Source organism: Protomyctophum bolini (assembly GCF_963924005.1).
Source record: "Protomyctophum bolini genome assembly, chromosome: 14".
Lineage (NCBI taxonomy): Eukaryota > Metazoa > Chordata > Actinopteri > Myctophiformes > Myctophidae > Protomyctophum > Protomyctophum bolini.
In genome coordinates, this window is record NC_137875.1 from 41,632,364 (window position 1) to 41,648,307 (window position 15,944).

Here is a 15,944-nt window from a genome sequence, read left to right on the forward strand (position 1 = left end):
GTGTGTGTGTGTGTGTGTGTGTGTGTGCGTGGTACGTTCCCTTTTATGGGGCTGGCACCATCCCAGAACCATTATCTATTGTACAAACTGTTACAGTGCGTGCATGCGTGGGTGCGTGCGTGCGTGTGTGCGTGCGTGCGTGCGTGAAATTCTGTCATATATATATATATATATATATTTTGTGCCTATTTAGTTCATTGTGCTTTTTGAGTTGCCCACTTCCAGTATATTCAATAATGCTACAGTATATAATTGTTGGAGAGTTTAACCCATTCTGAACGGGAACCCATTTTGGTGTTAGCATCATGTTATGCTTTAGCTAAAAATAGCAGATCTACAAGCTCACAGCGCGCCACCGAGTGGCGCGCTACGAGCTTGTAGGTCTGCTATTTTTGAAAAATCGAAGAACGACTGACATTTTTTAGAATCTGATCTCAGGTCAGAATGGGTTCATCAGACCAGTGTGTGTCCAGTGGAAACCTCGTATGAATCTGATCTCAGGTCAGAATAGGTTAAGAGGTGAAACTGTGAGCACGGAATGGACGAGAGAGAAAAAGAAGACGCCGGACATTGGAGGAACCTGCAGGGACCATTTCAATGAAATGAAAAACGTAAACAAATTATAATTTACTGGGAGGCAGAAATGAAAACAGAAATGTAATCATGTTTATTTTATCCCATGCGGAAAACATCACTCCAACGTTATATTGTTTGTCTCCTCTATTATTTCTGTGGTCCTCCCATAGGCGAGGCGAGGCACGTTTATTCATTTAAAATGTGTTATTTATCCCATTTTGACCATTCTAAAAATGTCTTCTACATCCTGACAGTTTTTCTTGAAAAAGCCATGTTTCTGTGTCAGCGGTTCTTCGACTTTTCAAAAATAGCAGACCTATACAAGGTCGTAGCGCGCCACTCGGTGCCACAGTGTTTTCCAACTCCGACATCTCTCTATTTAAAAATTAAAAAACCCCAGGAACACATTGCATGCGATGGTATTGACTAATAGAGAGACACGCTCCAGTGAAACCAAAATGTGGACTTAAGAGAAATGTTGTTTGAGCTTCTATCTAGACCGAGCCTCATTTCACAGTACCATTTCCTTGGTCAGAAAAATATAATTAAAGTCCCAGGAAAAACCACCCTTCATGCTTTCACTCTGCCAAAGTCACTCTCACAGTTCACACTTCCTACCAGCTGGAAGTGTTGATAGTGTCTCTCGTCTTGTTTCAAGTTTCAGGAGGCTCTGTTTTTATTTTTTATTTTAGTTTAAAACCCTGAGGCTAGACTAGATACCTGTTCGTCACAAGAACAATTCCGAGAGCCCGTCGTCAAAAAAGAAGGGGAAAACAGCGACCTCTTTTTCCTTTGAAGTTGACGGAGTCAACAGTCTGTCTCGAGAGAGACTATCACGTGAATAACAGCCATCGGAAAAAGACATGCTATGTTGTCAGAGACGCAAACTTTCAGCTTGACGGAAATGCAATCTGTACTAGTACTACTAGTAGCGAGCAAATTGGGATCTGCATCACATTCAAGCTGATGTTTGTCGGTGTCTAGCCAGCATCAATGTACAGTATTACTATATGTTGCATAGGGACATCTACTCAGATAGCATATTATTAGGTGTATAACGTTTACCGCAATAATAAACAATATCTATTGTTTATTCCAAAATCCGCAAGACATGACAGTCGGCATATAAACTGAGTGTAAGGGTATATCAAGGTCTAGTCGACCTCAAATAAAATCAATCAATCAATCAATACAACCCTTCCTTTGTTCCACAACAGAACATTTTCTTACTGTACTGTAGCTCTTCTTTATGCTGTGAGTATCAAGTATTTTTGCTAAATAAAGACATAAACTACTTCAATAGATAATTTTGAGTCAGAACATTTTCCAGGCTTGCCAAAACCGAGCAACACTTTTTGTTTTAGCCTATGCTGGATGCGTCCTAAATGTTAGACCCCACTGTATTAGTGCTTAAGGGGCAGCTGTGGGCCGAACGGTTTGCGGAGCGGTCTTGATAATCGGGAAGGTCGATATAGTTTGTATCCCCGGAAACCGGCACGTTAAAATGACCACCGCTGAAGTGCCCTTATGGACAAGGCATTGAACCTCCTCTACCATGAAATGTTCTATATGAGCAGGGCCTGGCTGTAAACAAGTTCTTGAGCTTATAGTCCAGTTACCCCATGGGTAAACATGGTAACTTTGCTTTGCTTTGCTTTGTCTGTGTGAAAGCAGAGTTGAGCTCATCTCACACTGAGTGGCGCAAGTACAATATCGTCTCAATTTCCCACCTGCCTTGTTGTCAAAAAATATATAAAAAAAAGGTCATGCCTTTGAAATTGTTGTAAATCATTCATTGCACATACAGTATACAGGACAATATGACTCCACCAAAAATAGTGCTCCCGAGCTCAACCGCGGTGGAAATGGCTTGCACGCGTGTTTAGAATAATGACTGTGATCTCCACTCTTTGTTAACTAAACACACAACTGCATATAGTATCAACTGCTGCTGACATGGTTGGCTACAGTTAGATGCTAGAAGAAGAAGAGATGCGATTCATTCTTCGTTCTCCCGGCAGTTAAATCAATTTGTTCTCATGACCTCGATCGCCGAGCTTTATCTCCGCGAGAAGGAGAAGTATGTATGCTGCATGAGTGTTTCAATTGTGATTCTGATTCAAGGGTACACTGTAGCTCCATTTGAACTGTATCAATGAAAATCGAGAGAGAGAGAGAGAGAGACCTTAACCCATTCTCTGCGGGAACCCATTTTGGTGTCGGCATCATGTTATGCTTTAGCTATTGAAAAACAGCAGATCTACAAGCTCATAGCGCGCCACCGAGTGGCGCGCTACGAGCTTGTAGGTCTGCTATTTTTTGAAAAATCGAAGAACGACTGACATCTTTATAGAATCTGATCTCGGGTCAGGATGGGTTATAATCAGACCAGTGTGTGTCCAGTGGGAAACCTCGTATGAATCTGATCTCGGGTCAGAATGGGTTATAATCAGACCAGTGTGTGTGTGTGTGTCCAGTGGGAAACCTCGTATATGAATCTGACCTCGGGTCAGAATGGGGTTATATAAATATACTCACTGATGTAATACTCGTGGACCTTGCTGCTGTAGCCGTAGACGGGCGAGTGTCCGAAGAACACCAGCATGGCCGGCTCGCCGCCGCTGGCCTGCAGCGCCACCGTGTGGGCGGAGTGGCCCTCCAGCGCGCCGCAGCTGGGCGGAGGCGGAGCCGACGACGGCTTGGACCAGGTGCGCCGGGGGACGTTGAAGACCCACAGTTCGTCGGTCACGTTGGCGCGAACGCCGCCGCCCGCCTCCAGCTGGCCCCCGAACATGTATATGTCGTCCTGCGTGGGAAAAGGAGAGAGAGAGCGCGAGGCTTAGAGTATATATACAATAGAGAAGGCACCCGGAGGAAACCCTGAGGCCAAATAATGGACATAGTGGCCGAATTTGTCATTGCAGCTCGAGGCCACAGCGCTGCTCCGTTGACTATCATTGCGCACGTTCACGTGTTTGAGGCCCATGACGACACGTGAACGAATGTTTCATATACGTGAACGCAGCACAAACGTGCACAATGATATAGTCAACGGCCAGCGCGTTCATGTGTTTGAGGCAAATCCATCCCAGAATGCACTCTGTTCCTATATACCAGGAAGGAGGAGTGAAATCGCCTCGTTGCGCTTTTAGAGCAACTTATAATGCAAGTGGATGGGAGGAGAACTCGGGTGTCTTCTCTATTCATATATAACTCTATGGCGCGAGTGAGTGAGCGAGTGAGTGAGTGAGTGAGTGAGTGAGTGAGTGAGAGAGCGAGCGAGCGAGTCACTATTTAGGCCTGACCTCGAAATTGAAATAAATATTTCCTGATTTTTTTTTGATTTTTTTTCCAAAAATAGCAGACCCACAAGCTCGTAGCGCGACACTCGGCGGCGCGCTATGAGCTTGTAGATCTGCTATTTTTCAACAGCTGAATTACAACATAATGTTTAAAGGGCCACTTCGCCACTTTTCAACCCATCTTCATTATAATATAGGTCCTCACTAATAATCATGATGAAATGGCTTCTCAGTCTGTGTCTCATAGGAGGGCTGTGGGCCGTTTAGAAACCGTCTTCCGGTGACATCGTCATTAGGGCAGATTATTATTTTTTTACAAAAATGTTTAGATTTGTATTATCGTGAGAACGATGGCTTCCAATTTCGCACTGCAACTTTTCAGGACTAGAAAGCCTGCCGTTTTTATTAGCTTGTATTCCCCATCGATGATGTCACCGGAAGACGGTTTCTGAACTGCCCACAGCCCTCCTATATGAGACACAGACCGAGTAGAAATAAATTGCACCATTTGTTTTCATGATTATTAGTGAGGACCTATTATATGAAGATGTGGTTGAAAAGTGGTGAAGTGGTCCTTTAAAAACACCAAAATGGGTTAAGAGCCGATGCTATTCCCATGGACTGAAACAATGCACGAAAATAAAGAAAACGATTCCACTACTCATCGAAAAACAACTTGGCTGTTTTGACAAATTCAACACCAGTGAGCAGATCCGTATATTGCAGTAGAGGGTGCCGTTGAGTAAATGAAATAATTTCCGTCTGCTGTATGTATATGTACATATTTTATTTTCTGCCCCAAAAAAGTGTATTATACAAAGAAGGATGGGTCCTGAGATGTTTCCCACCACAGAGAACAGTCTTTCAACACCACAAAACAGTCTTTATTTCCACGAGGAGCTAACTCCTATTCTTTATTTTTTACTACAGTTGGAGACCTTTGCACGGCAGTGGAGGTTTCAGTCCTAACAGAGCGCCAGAGAACTGGACCAGAGCTAAACGAGCAAGTGAGTGAGAGTGCGTATATACGTGCATGCATGTGCGTGTGTGCGTGTGTGTGTGTGTGCGTGTGTGTGCGTGTGTGTGTGTGTGTGTGCGTGTCATTTTAAAATGACTACAGCCTACAGTACCAGTGAGTGCACACAGGTGTACAGCTTGGCTAGGTCTCTAATTCATATAGAGTAGGCCTACATTTGATTTGATTTGAAGTGTCGACTAAAGACACACGTACGCGCACGCACACTCGTGCGCACACACACACACACACACACACACAGTCAAGCAACTTTGAGTATTTATATACATTATTATCATTATACACAGAGACATTTGTTTTTACTGCAAGAAGATAACGTAATACATGCAAAGTGGTTTTTCTCACATACAGGTTTGATGTCAACGGATGCTAATGATGTGCTTTCTGCCCCACGTGCAAACAGCAGGGGGGCAACACAGCTGCACCACAACCAATACTTAGTGATAGGTCGAGGAGGGAGGGTGAGAGAGAGACAGAGAGACAGACAGAGAGAGAGAGAGAGAGAGAGAGAGAGACAGAGACGAATAAGAAATTCGCACTTGATGTTTGACCCAGGGAGAAAGAAAAAAGCACTGTTCCATCTATAGATGCTGCTTTCATCCTGCAGACAGCCCTATATATATATATCAGAGGTTAAACACCTTGTAGCCAGCGTTCATTTATATGGTAATAACGCATCCTAACCACAGGGCGGAGAGGGAGAGGGAGAGGGGAGGAAGAGGAAGAGGGAGAGGAGAGGAGAGGAGAGGAGAGGAGAGGAGAGGAGAGGAGAGGAGAGGAGAGGAGAGGAGAGGAGAGGAGAGGAGAGGATGAACACTCATTCCAGAGGAGCTGTGTATGAGACAAAGTGCACATAGTGTCTGGCAGCACGTTGACATAATGGAGAACTCGCAACATACATCTCCTCCAGGATGAGACACAGCAAGCTGCTACCGGCTGTCTGAAGCACGCACACGCACACACACACGCACGCACACACACACACACACACACACACACACGCACACGCACACGCACACGCACACACGCACTCGATACTTAATTCCCCTCACAATTACTCTACATACAATTTGGTGTAGCTGCTGCAAGTACTTAAACCGACAGACAAAACTGTCAGAAGGTGTGAAGATGAGCTATGGGGGAACGGAACTGCTGTGGCAAATGGACGCTCCACATCTTAACCCATTCTGACCTGAGATCAGATTCATACGAGGTTTCCACTGGACACACACTGGTGGTCTGATTAACCCATTCTGACCTGAAATCAGATTCAAAAAAATGTCAGTCGCTCTTTGATTTTTCAAAAATAGCAGACCTGCAAGCTCGTAGCGTGCCACTCGGTGGCGCGCTGTGAGCTTGTAGATCTGCTATTTTTCAATAGCTAAAGCATAGCGTGATGCTATAACACCAAAAGGGGTTCCCGTTCAGAAAGGGTTAATAATAATAACACCGTTCCATTGGCTGCTACGTGGCTCTCTTACGTTCCTTTTGTTGTTCATGGCCTCGTACACACAAGCCTTCAGGGAAACCTGCAGCACTTTGTAAACAACAGCTTGTTACTATTTTCGTAATTATGATCTCTTTAATGACGAGGCAGATGCGATGTCTGCTGTGCGGTGTGACAGGCTATACCAATGATGCTCAGGCCTGATCCACCCACCGCACGCACTGTTGTTTTTGGCAGCGAATTTCTATTTTTAGTTTCAGTCATAATTATAGTCTCCTGAGATGTTTTCATTTGGTTTTAGTCACATTCTACTAGTCACCTGGAATGTTTGAGTGTTTAGTCTATAGTTTCAGTCGACTAAATCTACGGGTGATTTAGTCCCGACTGAAATGTGTTTTGGCGGGCCTTGACGCCGTCGTCATGACAGGTTTTACAGTTGCTGAAAATTATATTATATATATTATTATTAATATATTATTAAATTATATTATATATATAGCCTTCATCCGGTCAAACTTTTGACCGGATGAAGAGCTCGAGACGTCGTCAACAAAGTATTACTTTTGGAGCAGATGCGTGCGCGGGTTCTTTACTCTTTTTCTGACGCTATACTTTTGAACCCAGCACCTCTACCAGGTGATGTGCGAATTCTATTTGTTTTTTGGTATGATCTTCAATCATTTCCCTTTAGTCGGGAAGAATGACATTTCTGACCATGAAGACAGACGGCGATACCTTAAATAACACAATGTTCCTGTTTCTCTGTGGAAATGTTTTGCTGTGCGGCCTGCTCTTAGGTATAGGTTGCAAAGACTGGCAGGTGTGGAAGTTTAGCCTGACTAGTCATTTGTCACAGTTCCATAACCACTTTCACCCCGGGCGACCCCATTGTGGGCTTGTCAGTCAAAGGCGCCAAAGGCAAAGTTTTTCCAAAATAGCCAATCTACCGTATAAGCTTACAACCTGTTGCGTCGCAAAACACAATGTGAGCTTGTAGATCGGCTATTTCTGCTATTCATATACGAGGCATATAGTGGTTATACATTAGTTTGATCAAGCTGACTTCAGAATGCATTCTGTAGAAAACCCACAGTTCACGTCTCAATGACGGTGGTGAATGAGATGATGTGATTTTATCATTTTATTTTTAACCCGTTTTGGACTGAGGTCGATAAAAAAAAAAGGCTTCTAAATCTAAATCTTTCTGAAAAACCCATTGTTTCTATGACTCAGTGGTGCTCAACCTTTTGTCATGTCAAGGACCCCCAGAATTATCTCTATTGGGCCACACGGACCCCCATCTCAAAATATGTAGTTCCAGGGACCCCCACCTGAAGCAAATATTTTAGTAAAAAATGTTCGCTCTGAAATATATATTCAATGATTTGCGCCACATTTTAACATTTTTTTTCAAAATAGCAGACCTACAACCTCGCAGCGCGCCACTCGGCGGCGCGCTATATGAGCTTGTAGATCTGCTATTTTTCAACAGCTAAATTATAACATGATGTTTAAAACACCAAAAGGGGTTCCCGCCCCAAAATGGATTAATCCGGCGATGCATATACTTTAATTTCTTTTGTTGTCTGATTGGGTTCACCACCGTGAAGTGAATACAATCATACAAACCATAATAGGATTTCCACAAATTTCGACATCTCTTCTCTCCCTGGAAAACTCAAATACTCACCTCAAACAGTTAGTGTCAGTGCAGCCAATTAAAGCTCAACTCAACGCGGTCCCATCTAACCTCACACATTGTTATTTTGTGGTTGCATGATAGACCGTATCCACAGTCCACAGCGAATAAAGTACACGGAAATGAGCTCCGCTGAGTTCACACAAACACAGAGTGGGCCGTGAGCGGATGTCTCTACCATACAAGGTCCACCCTGTCATTTATTTAGTATATTATTATGTCCATGGGAAATATTTATTATAGGCTACTAATGGAGTTGTTACACGTTCAGTATGCTTATATGAAGTAAAGTATCGCTCTATGAAAAGGCATACAGTCCCGCTGGATTTTCCATCTCATTTTCAACACAGTGTAATCACCAAAGGGTTAACCGCCCAGTTAAAAAAATAAAAAATAATAATAATATTAGATTCGATTTTTTGATTTTTTTTTTTTTTTTTAAGATTTCATTGTATTTTGGGGGAGATGTCACTACGTCAGTACATTAATACAATGTTATTAACCCATTTAGGCCTGACGTCGAAATAAAAACAAACGTTCGCTCTGAAAGAAGATTATATTCAAAGATTTGTGCCGCATTTTTTTTACGATTTTTCAAAAATAGCAGACCTACTAGCTCGTAGATTTAAAGTATAACATAATGCTTAGTTAAAACACCAAAAAGGGGTTCCCGCCCAGAATGGGTTAAAATATTTAAAATATAAAATATTTTAATAAATAATAAGTATTGTTAAAAGCAGTACTTCAGTATTTTAACTCTTAATATGTCCAAGTACCTCCTCATCCTCGCACCACTGACAAGCATATACATACAACCTTACATCTAGATGCCACTGGAACAATCGGCATTAAACCTTTTCAATCAAAGTCATTGCATAGTCAAACAGAAACCACTAAAGGGCTATTCAACTAAATTGTTCAGGGGGGCCACATTGTCAGAAACCCAAGGGGCCGGGGAGACGGACTGCCCCCCCCCCCCCCTCCCTCAAGCTATATGCAGCTCATATGTACACTTGACACAACACGCTGCAGGCTATTTGACAGTTCAGACACATAACAGCTTTCCTTGATGCGCATTAACGACCGCCAGCTGGTCACAGACGCACACAGCGCCCCCCTCTGCGGTGCTCTGACCGAAAGTGACCGGAGTCTGCGTCATCGTTTCTATCCAAAATGCCCTTTCGATATGACGGAATATGATTAAGGATTACGGCGGATTATATGGCAAGCTCACGTTTCACATCACACACACACAACATAATTCACTTAGCCGAAAAAAGAAAAAGAAAGAGAGAAGACCCCGCAGGACCCCACTTCGAGAACCGTGGCTTAGTTTGAACGGAGTTGGAACAGCAGGTGTTCAGGAGGTGGAGAAACATACATTGACCCTATAGCCCTTCACGCCACTCTCTGCCCTCCACGCCGATCTACCTGTCCCTATTTATACCCGCCCGATACCACCCAGAAACCTCCATGTTTCGCCACCTCGCTGCGTCACAACCATAGACTGTAAAAAATATGGACAAAGCGTTCCGCGGGTCTAACATGAAGGTAAAATGAAGCCTGTCAGTCCTTGCAATGGAAGTCGCCATCTTTCTAGATCCGTTTGGGCCCAGCTGGCCCATTGGCTGGCCCAGACAACGAGGCAGGACTTCCCCCTTCTTCTTCGTTGGTTTAAATTATTTTGACTCGAGTGGGTGGGGGATCCCGTTCATAGACTGTAACGGTAGCCACGCCCCTCAGAACATGCGCGACTTTATGGTCATTTCTTTTATAAATGGGACCATCATTTTCAATAATTAGAAATGAGACTTTAAACTAGTGACTGGAAGCAAAAAGTATTCATGACCATGTTTATTAAGGTAATACAGTCTAGGTGAAGTTGGGCCCAAATACATGGACTTCTATGGGGCTATGGGTTTTTCTGGGTCCAGTGACAGCGCCACAACAGGCCATTATATGAACTTTCATTTCCTTAGTGGCTTCACAAAATATCTGTCGGACTGCCCCCCTGGTCACAACACAAGCCACTTTCCTATACAGGCATTTCATTAATTCATTAAATTGTCAATAAATCCCTTAAACCTTCTCAATGGTGTGTTTCTTTCCGACTATAGTGAACTCATGTATACTCATGGGGTCGAGTACACTTTGGCCCTTGTGGTGTGTGTGTGCCTTAAAACCCTTTTTGGGGCGAGAACCCCTTTTGGCGTTAGCAGCATGTTACGCTTTAGCCAATTGAAAAATAGCAGATCTACGAGCTCATAGCGCGCCACCGAGTGGCGCGCCGCGAGCTTGTATAGGTCTGCTATTTTTTAAAAGAAATCGTGAACATGTGGCGCAAAGCTCTTTCAGAGCGAACGTTTATAACTCAAAATCTTTGCTTCGGCGGGAGGTGGTCCCTGAAACAACACATTTTCAGATGGGGGGGGGGGGGTCTTTGACATGAAATATTGAGAACCACTGATCTTATAGAAACTGGAAAAAAAAATCATTTTACTAAATGGGTTAACTATACTCAGCTCTCGGGTCACACTTCCTCAATGTGTACAACTGACACACTTCAGAGTCCTCAGACGACTATACATTTCACCCTCCTGCCCAAACCCCGGCCCCTCTCTCTCTCTCTCTCTCTCTCTCTCGCTATGGCAGCAGAGCAGTGATGACGACATCAGCTATATAGCGAGGAGCCAGCCTGTATACACACCAGGGGTCAAAAGCTGCACGGGGGGTCGAGTCAAAGGTGAGAGGTCATATACGTCTGCTATAGGCCGGCCCACCCCGGATGCTCTCTCTGCATGGCTGATCTCTGCTTGGATCAAAATAACACACACACACACACACACATTCTATCCACACTTTTCCTGGGCTGTGTGCAGTGCTCCAGTTCCTGTCGATTTTTATCCAATGAAAGCCAATGAAACTGGTCAGATGACCAATGATATCCAATGAAATCAACATGGAACTGGAGCACTACACACACAGCCCATGGGAAAAGTGCGGGAATATACAGCCTCAAAGGAAGCCGTGACAAATATATGCGTGTCGTGTCGTTTTGTCCATTTGAATGATACTTTTTTACTGTAATAGAACTGTTTCAATGTCAGCACTGTAAGCTAACCGGAGCGCACGCGCACACGCACACACACACACACACACACACACACACACACACACACACACACACACACACACACACACACACACACACACACACTTCTAAATGGTCACTTTGCCCCGTGCATGCATGGTGTCTATACCGTATACATACATCTCCAAATACCATGGAGAAGAGGTTGTTATGACGTACAGTACTGTACTGTGCAGAGTATACCGTTGTCTGACTTTGTTATTTGAAGACTTATATTATGTATACAACACTATATACAGTGCCACTGCCTATTATGTAAACCTCATGCACACCCATAACTTTAAGCCAAGTTCCTGGTACTGTATATATATATATATACACTGCTACAGTACTGTACGTGGAGAATACATCTGCTGCCAGGACCAAATATCTGCACATCTCAGCATGCCGATGGAGGTATAAGTAGAACAGGAAACAGAGGCGAAGGAGCAAGTCTGAAAGGTAAAAGGACATGTACAGTAATGTACGGTAACTTAAGCCCTTGTGACACAGCGCTCGTTCTCTGTAGATGTGTGAACATCTTAAAAGGCACTTATTCTTTGTGACGTTACACTCTCGCGTGGACAAATGAAATCCTATAAGATAATCGACGGTGTTGTTTAAATAAATACCTTGTTGTTTTTCCATTACCTTTATATACCTTCCACTCCAGGCTCGGACAAGCAACTGAATTAAACCCACTTTGACCTGAGGTCAGATTTAAAAAAAAAAATGTCTTCTACATCCTGACAGTTTTCTGAAGAAGCTATGTTTCTATGTCAGTCGATAAAAATAAAAAAAAATAGCAGACCTACAAGCTCGTAGCGCGCCACCGAGTGGCGCGCTACGAGCTTGTAGATCTGCTATTTTTGAACGGCTAAAGCATAACATAATGCTAACGCCATTTTGCTCCCGCCCCCCCAAAACGGGCTAAGGGTCTCAAATATTGTCCGTCAGACATGTTTTTGAGGTGGAAGTTTAGAAACTCCAGCACTTCCAACGTGAGGCACAGTCAGGCAATAGAAAAACCAGTAGTTCTTTAACCTTTTCTGCGACCTCGCCGTCTCAAAGCACCACTTAAGTGCTGCGCGACAGACAGACAACACCACGCTGGGGATGATTGGAAAGGGACAGCCAGCGGTGATGTCCAGCGGAATCCATTCGTCCCACTTTGTGAAAACAAATGATGCATTCCAAATGGGTACTAAAAAGGGTTTGCTATACGGCCACCAATAAGACACCAAATCACTTACATTTCTTTTAATGTAAACCTTGTACCAGTGAGTGCACGGATATATATAACAGCTGGGTTATAGCTCTCGAACAGTATATATATACTGATTCTACAAGTGCAGAGACAGACACACAGACCGGCACAGAGACACACACGCGCGCGCACACACACACACGTGCGGTAGTGCGCGCAGTCGCGCACACACACACACGTCCAAGTTCAGATGTAGGTGAAACTACTTTATTTCAATTACACTGTTTTGTAGCCAGGTCGACCTATTGTCGTCCCTAGGAAAATTGGGGGCCTATAAAGAACAAGCTCACACTCGTGTGCACATGCACGCACGCACGCGCGCGGACACACACACACACACACACACACACACACACACACACACACACACACACACACACACACACACACACACACACACACACACACACACACACACACACATATCTGAATGCGGTCAGAGGTGAGAACATCAATCATTCTTCCATGATGTCTTCATCCCAGCCCCTCTCAGCTACAGAAGTGTAGCGTGTGTGTGTGTGTGTGTGTGTGTGTGTGTGTGTGTGTGTCTGTTCGTCCCCTCTCTTCAAAGTTAAACTGGGCCAGCTCTCAGGGCTGTCGCCATACCTATATACGCGCAGTTGATCTGACCTCATCAAACCCTGCACTGTAAATCCCTGGAACATGTGACGCGTTTTAACCTAAACACTGTGTGTGTAATAACAAAACGCCAAATGTTTATTAATGGTCGTAAAATACAGTAGAACACGAGTTCACTCAAACACCTCACGAGAAGAAATTCTATAATAAACACCTATATGACTGACTTTGATTGTAAAAACTAAACACGTTTGTGTGTTTAAAAAGTGTTACGGGGCGATTAAACATGTTCTTCGGTTTATAATCCAAACACTGACACGTTTAAAAAGTCTTACAAATATGTGTTTAAAACGGTTTATAACCTAAACGCTTGGGTTTAGTGTGTGTACACTCGAGACACGCTCCATAGACGGCCAGTACAGAATCAGCCATCAGGGTGTCTTACTGGTAGCTAGAAAAAGTGCCCTTCCGGGCACCAGGAGGATAGGAGAGTGTGTGTGATGTTTGGCAAAATGTTTAGGAGGATGTTTTTTTTGTTTTGCTTTTTGCAACAATTTCCTTCATTTTGTTGAGGAAATGCAGATCCAGATCACTCTAATAGCATCTCTGAGGATGGGATTCTGGATGAGCAGGACATGTGCAGCATTTTGTACAAAACGGGCAACTCCTGAAAACTTTGGAAGGCAATCTTAGCCAATCAGTGTATAGGAATCAGGAGAAATCCAACAGACTCGTCTTGATCACATGACTACAGAGATCATGTGTACCGATTTGCGTGAGATTTGGATGAAATCTGTGCGACTAACGTAAACAATGTGTTTTCCAGAAATGATTTGTAGCATTTTGTTCGAAACATGTGAGCTGTGGAAGCCGATCTTAGCCAATCAGGATGGAAGATGGGGGAATGGTGCCGCTCCGTGTTGATCACATGACTATGGAGATAGTGTATACCGAGTTGTGTGATGTATGGATGAAATGTGTACGAGTAATCTACAGAAATGTGTTTTGCCTAAATCGGTATCATGGTGGCGCTATAACAGGCCGTTGAGGAATATTTGGGGCAGAGGTTCGTCGTTGGCATCCAGGGAGTGTGTGTGCAAAGTTTGGCATGGATCGGGCCAACGGTGACGGAGATTAGCTGATAACGGACGGACGGACGGACAGACACACACACGCGGACGGAGTGCAAAACATACTCTCCCCCCCATGCCTTCGGCCTGGTGGAGACAATAATACTAGGACACAATTGCTGAGGGTACGTCTGTCAGAATCATTAGAATAGTCACAAACAAACCAATTCCATTCAAACCAACACAATGTTCAAGACTTCAATAAAAATGTAAGCACCTTTCCTATAGCTCAGGGGTGGGCAACTGGCGGCCCCGGGGGGGCCACATGCGGCCCCCCACCTTCACTTAATGCGGCACCTCAGGTTAATGTCATAATACTGATATAATATTGGTTTCAGCTGTTTACAATTCCACAACACGCAAACATGACCCGCTGTATTCACTTCAGTCTAAATTAGTAGCTCATTGCTCAACACTCAAGTATAATTAAAGGCATTTGAAATGACGTGAGAATGTTAATTTTCAGGATTCCAATTCAAAAATAGCAGAAATTCAAGATTTCAATTCGAACAGAGCAAAAATAGCCGATCTACAGGCTCAAAACGCGTCGTATAGCGTGACACGTTTTGAGCTTGTAGATCGGCTATTGTTTGCTACGACAGCAATATATGGCCCTATACTAGGCAGTTAGTGTGGAAATATAGTGGCCCTCTCCATCGTCAAAGTTGCACCACCCCTGCTATAGAGCACCGCAGTCCCGGTAATTTATAAGACGAAAAACAAAACAAATAGTCTTGTCTCCTGACTTTCTTTTCTTCTTTCTAATGATTTGATCGTCCCAAAATATTGTGTTCATTGTCATGATTCGTCACGATCCGAATTGGCTTTGTCCGCGGCGTAACCGTCTTTAAATAAATTATATTAAAAGTGCCGATGGGAGAATGCATGGGGCTTCCACTTCCTGGGCCACTCGCTTTTCTGAAAGGGGGCGGGGACTGCGGCGCTCTATAGCTTAAACGTTTAAGGGACAATCAAACATCCAACAAACGCGTCTACGTCTGTAAACCTGTGACGTGACAGTGACGTCGTCGTATCATCTGACCGATCCTATTTGTAACTCAATTTGTACACAATGTACAGTACGAGAGGCATACAGTATGGCCTCGTGAGGGGAAGGACAGCGTACTGTACAGCAGCGATGAAGGACAGAGTGTGTACTTTACTGTACCTGGTAGAGTGCGAGAGAGTGTCCGTATCTGTACAGGGGACCGTCCGCGACGGGCACCGCGTCCCAGGTGGTGGTCTCCAGGTTGTAGCTTGAGGAAACGAGACAAAGTGAAAAGGTGAGTGTGTGTGTGTGTGTCCTTGTGTGTGTGTGTCCGTGCGTGTGTGTGTGTGTGTGTCCGTGCGTGCGTGTGTGTCCGTCCGTGCGTGTGTGTGTGTCCGTGCGTGTGTGTGTGTGTCCATGCGTGTGTGTGTGTGTCCGTGCGTGCGTGTGTCCGTGCGTAGTTCAAGGTTATAATAGTTAACTAAAACTAACTAAAAAACTAAAACTAGAATTAAAAAAACATTTTAGTTAACTGAAACTAATAAAAAATAAAAATAAATTAAAAAAACGATAACTAAACTGAAACTGTATTGTGTGTCCTCAAAACTAACTGAAATTATAGACAAAATACCCTTAGTTTTAGTTTTTATCAATAATGTATAATGCCTTTCGGATATTTATAATATAATCCTTCTAAATTCATTAGATTAATTTCCTCATTTCTCCAACGAGTTTTACGGCAGTTTTCAGCACCGTGCGGCAGCATGTAGCCACGCTAACCCTAACCCGC

At 43.9% G+C, this 15,944-nt stretch overlaps 2 protein-coding genes across 5 annotated transcripts in view; one reads left to right on the forward strand and one right to left on the reverse strand.

Moving 5' to 3' along the window:
• The window catches only part of LOC308328083 (girdin-like), a 94,037-nt gene extending 89,145 nt beyond the window's left edge, over positions 1-4,892 (forward strand). The window contains exon 8 of the mRNA XM_080781775.1: positions 4,809-4,892. Within this exon, the coding sequence (XP_080637901.1) occupies positions 4,809-4,847 (39 nt within the window). The 3' untranslated portion in view covers positions 4,848-4,892. The remainder of the gene's footprint in view (positions 1-4,808) is intronic.
• Positions 1-15,944, reverse strand: part of LOC308328078 (attractin-like protein 1) — a 307,756-nt gene that overhangs the window by 212,538 nt on the left and 79,274 nt on the right. For all 4 annotated transcript variants that reach the window (XR_013965255.1, XM_080781767.1, XM_080781766.1 and 1 more), the window contains exons 7-8: positions 15,335-15,422; positions 3,115-3,382 (exon numbers count right to left, since the gene is read on the reverse strand). Coding sequence is in view for 3 of the 4 variants with exons in the window: in XM_080781767.1 (XP_080637893.1) it covers positions 3,115-3,382; positions 15,335-15,422 (356 nt within the window). In the remaining variant the exon portion in view is untranslated. The remainder of the gene's footprint in view (positions 1-3,114; positions 3,383-15,334; positions 15,423-15,944) is intronic.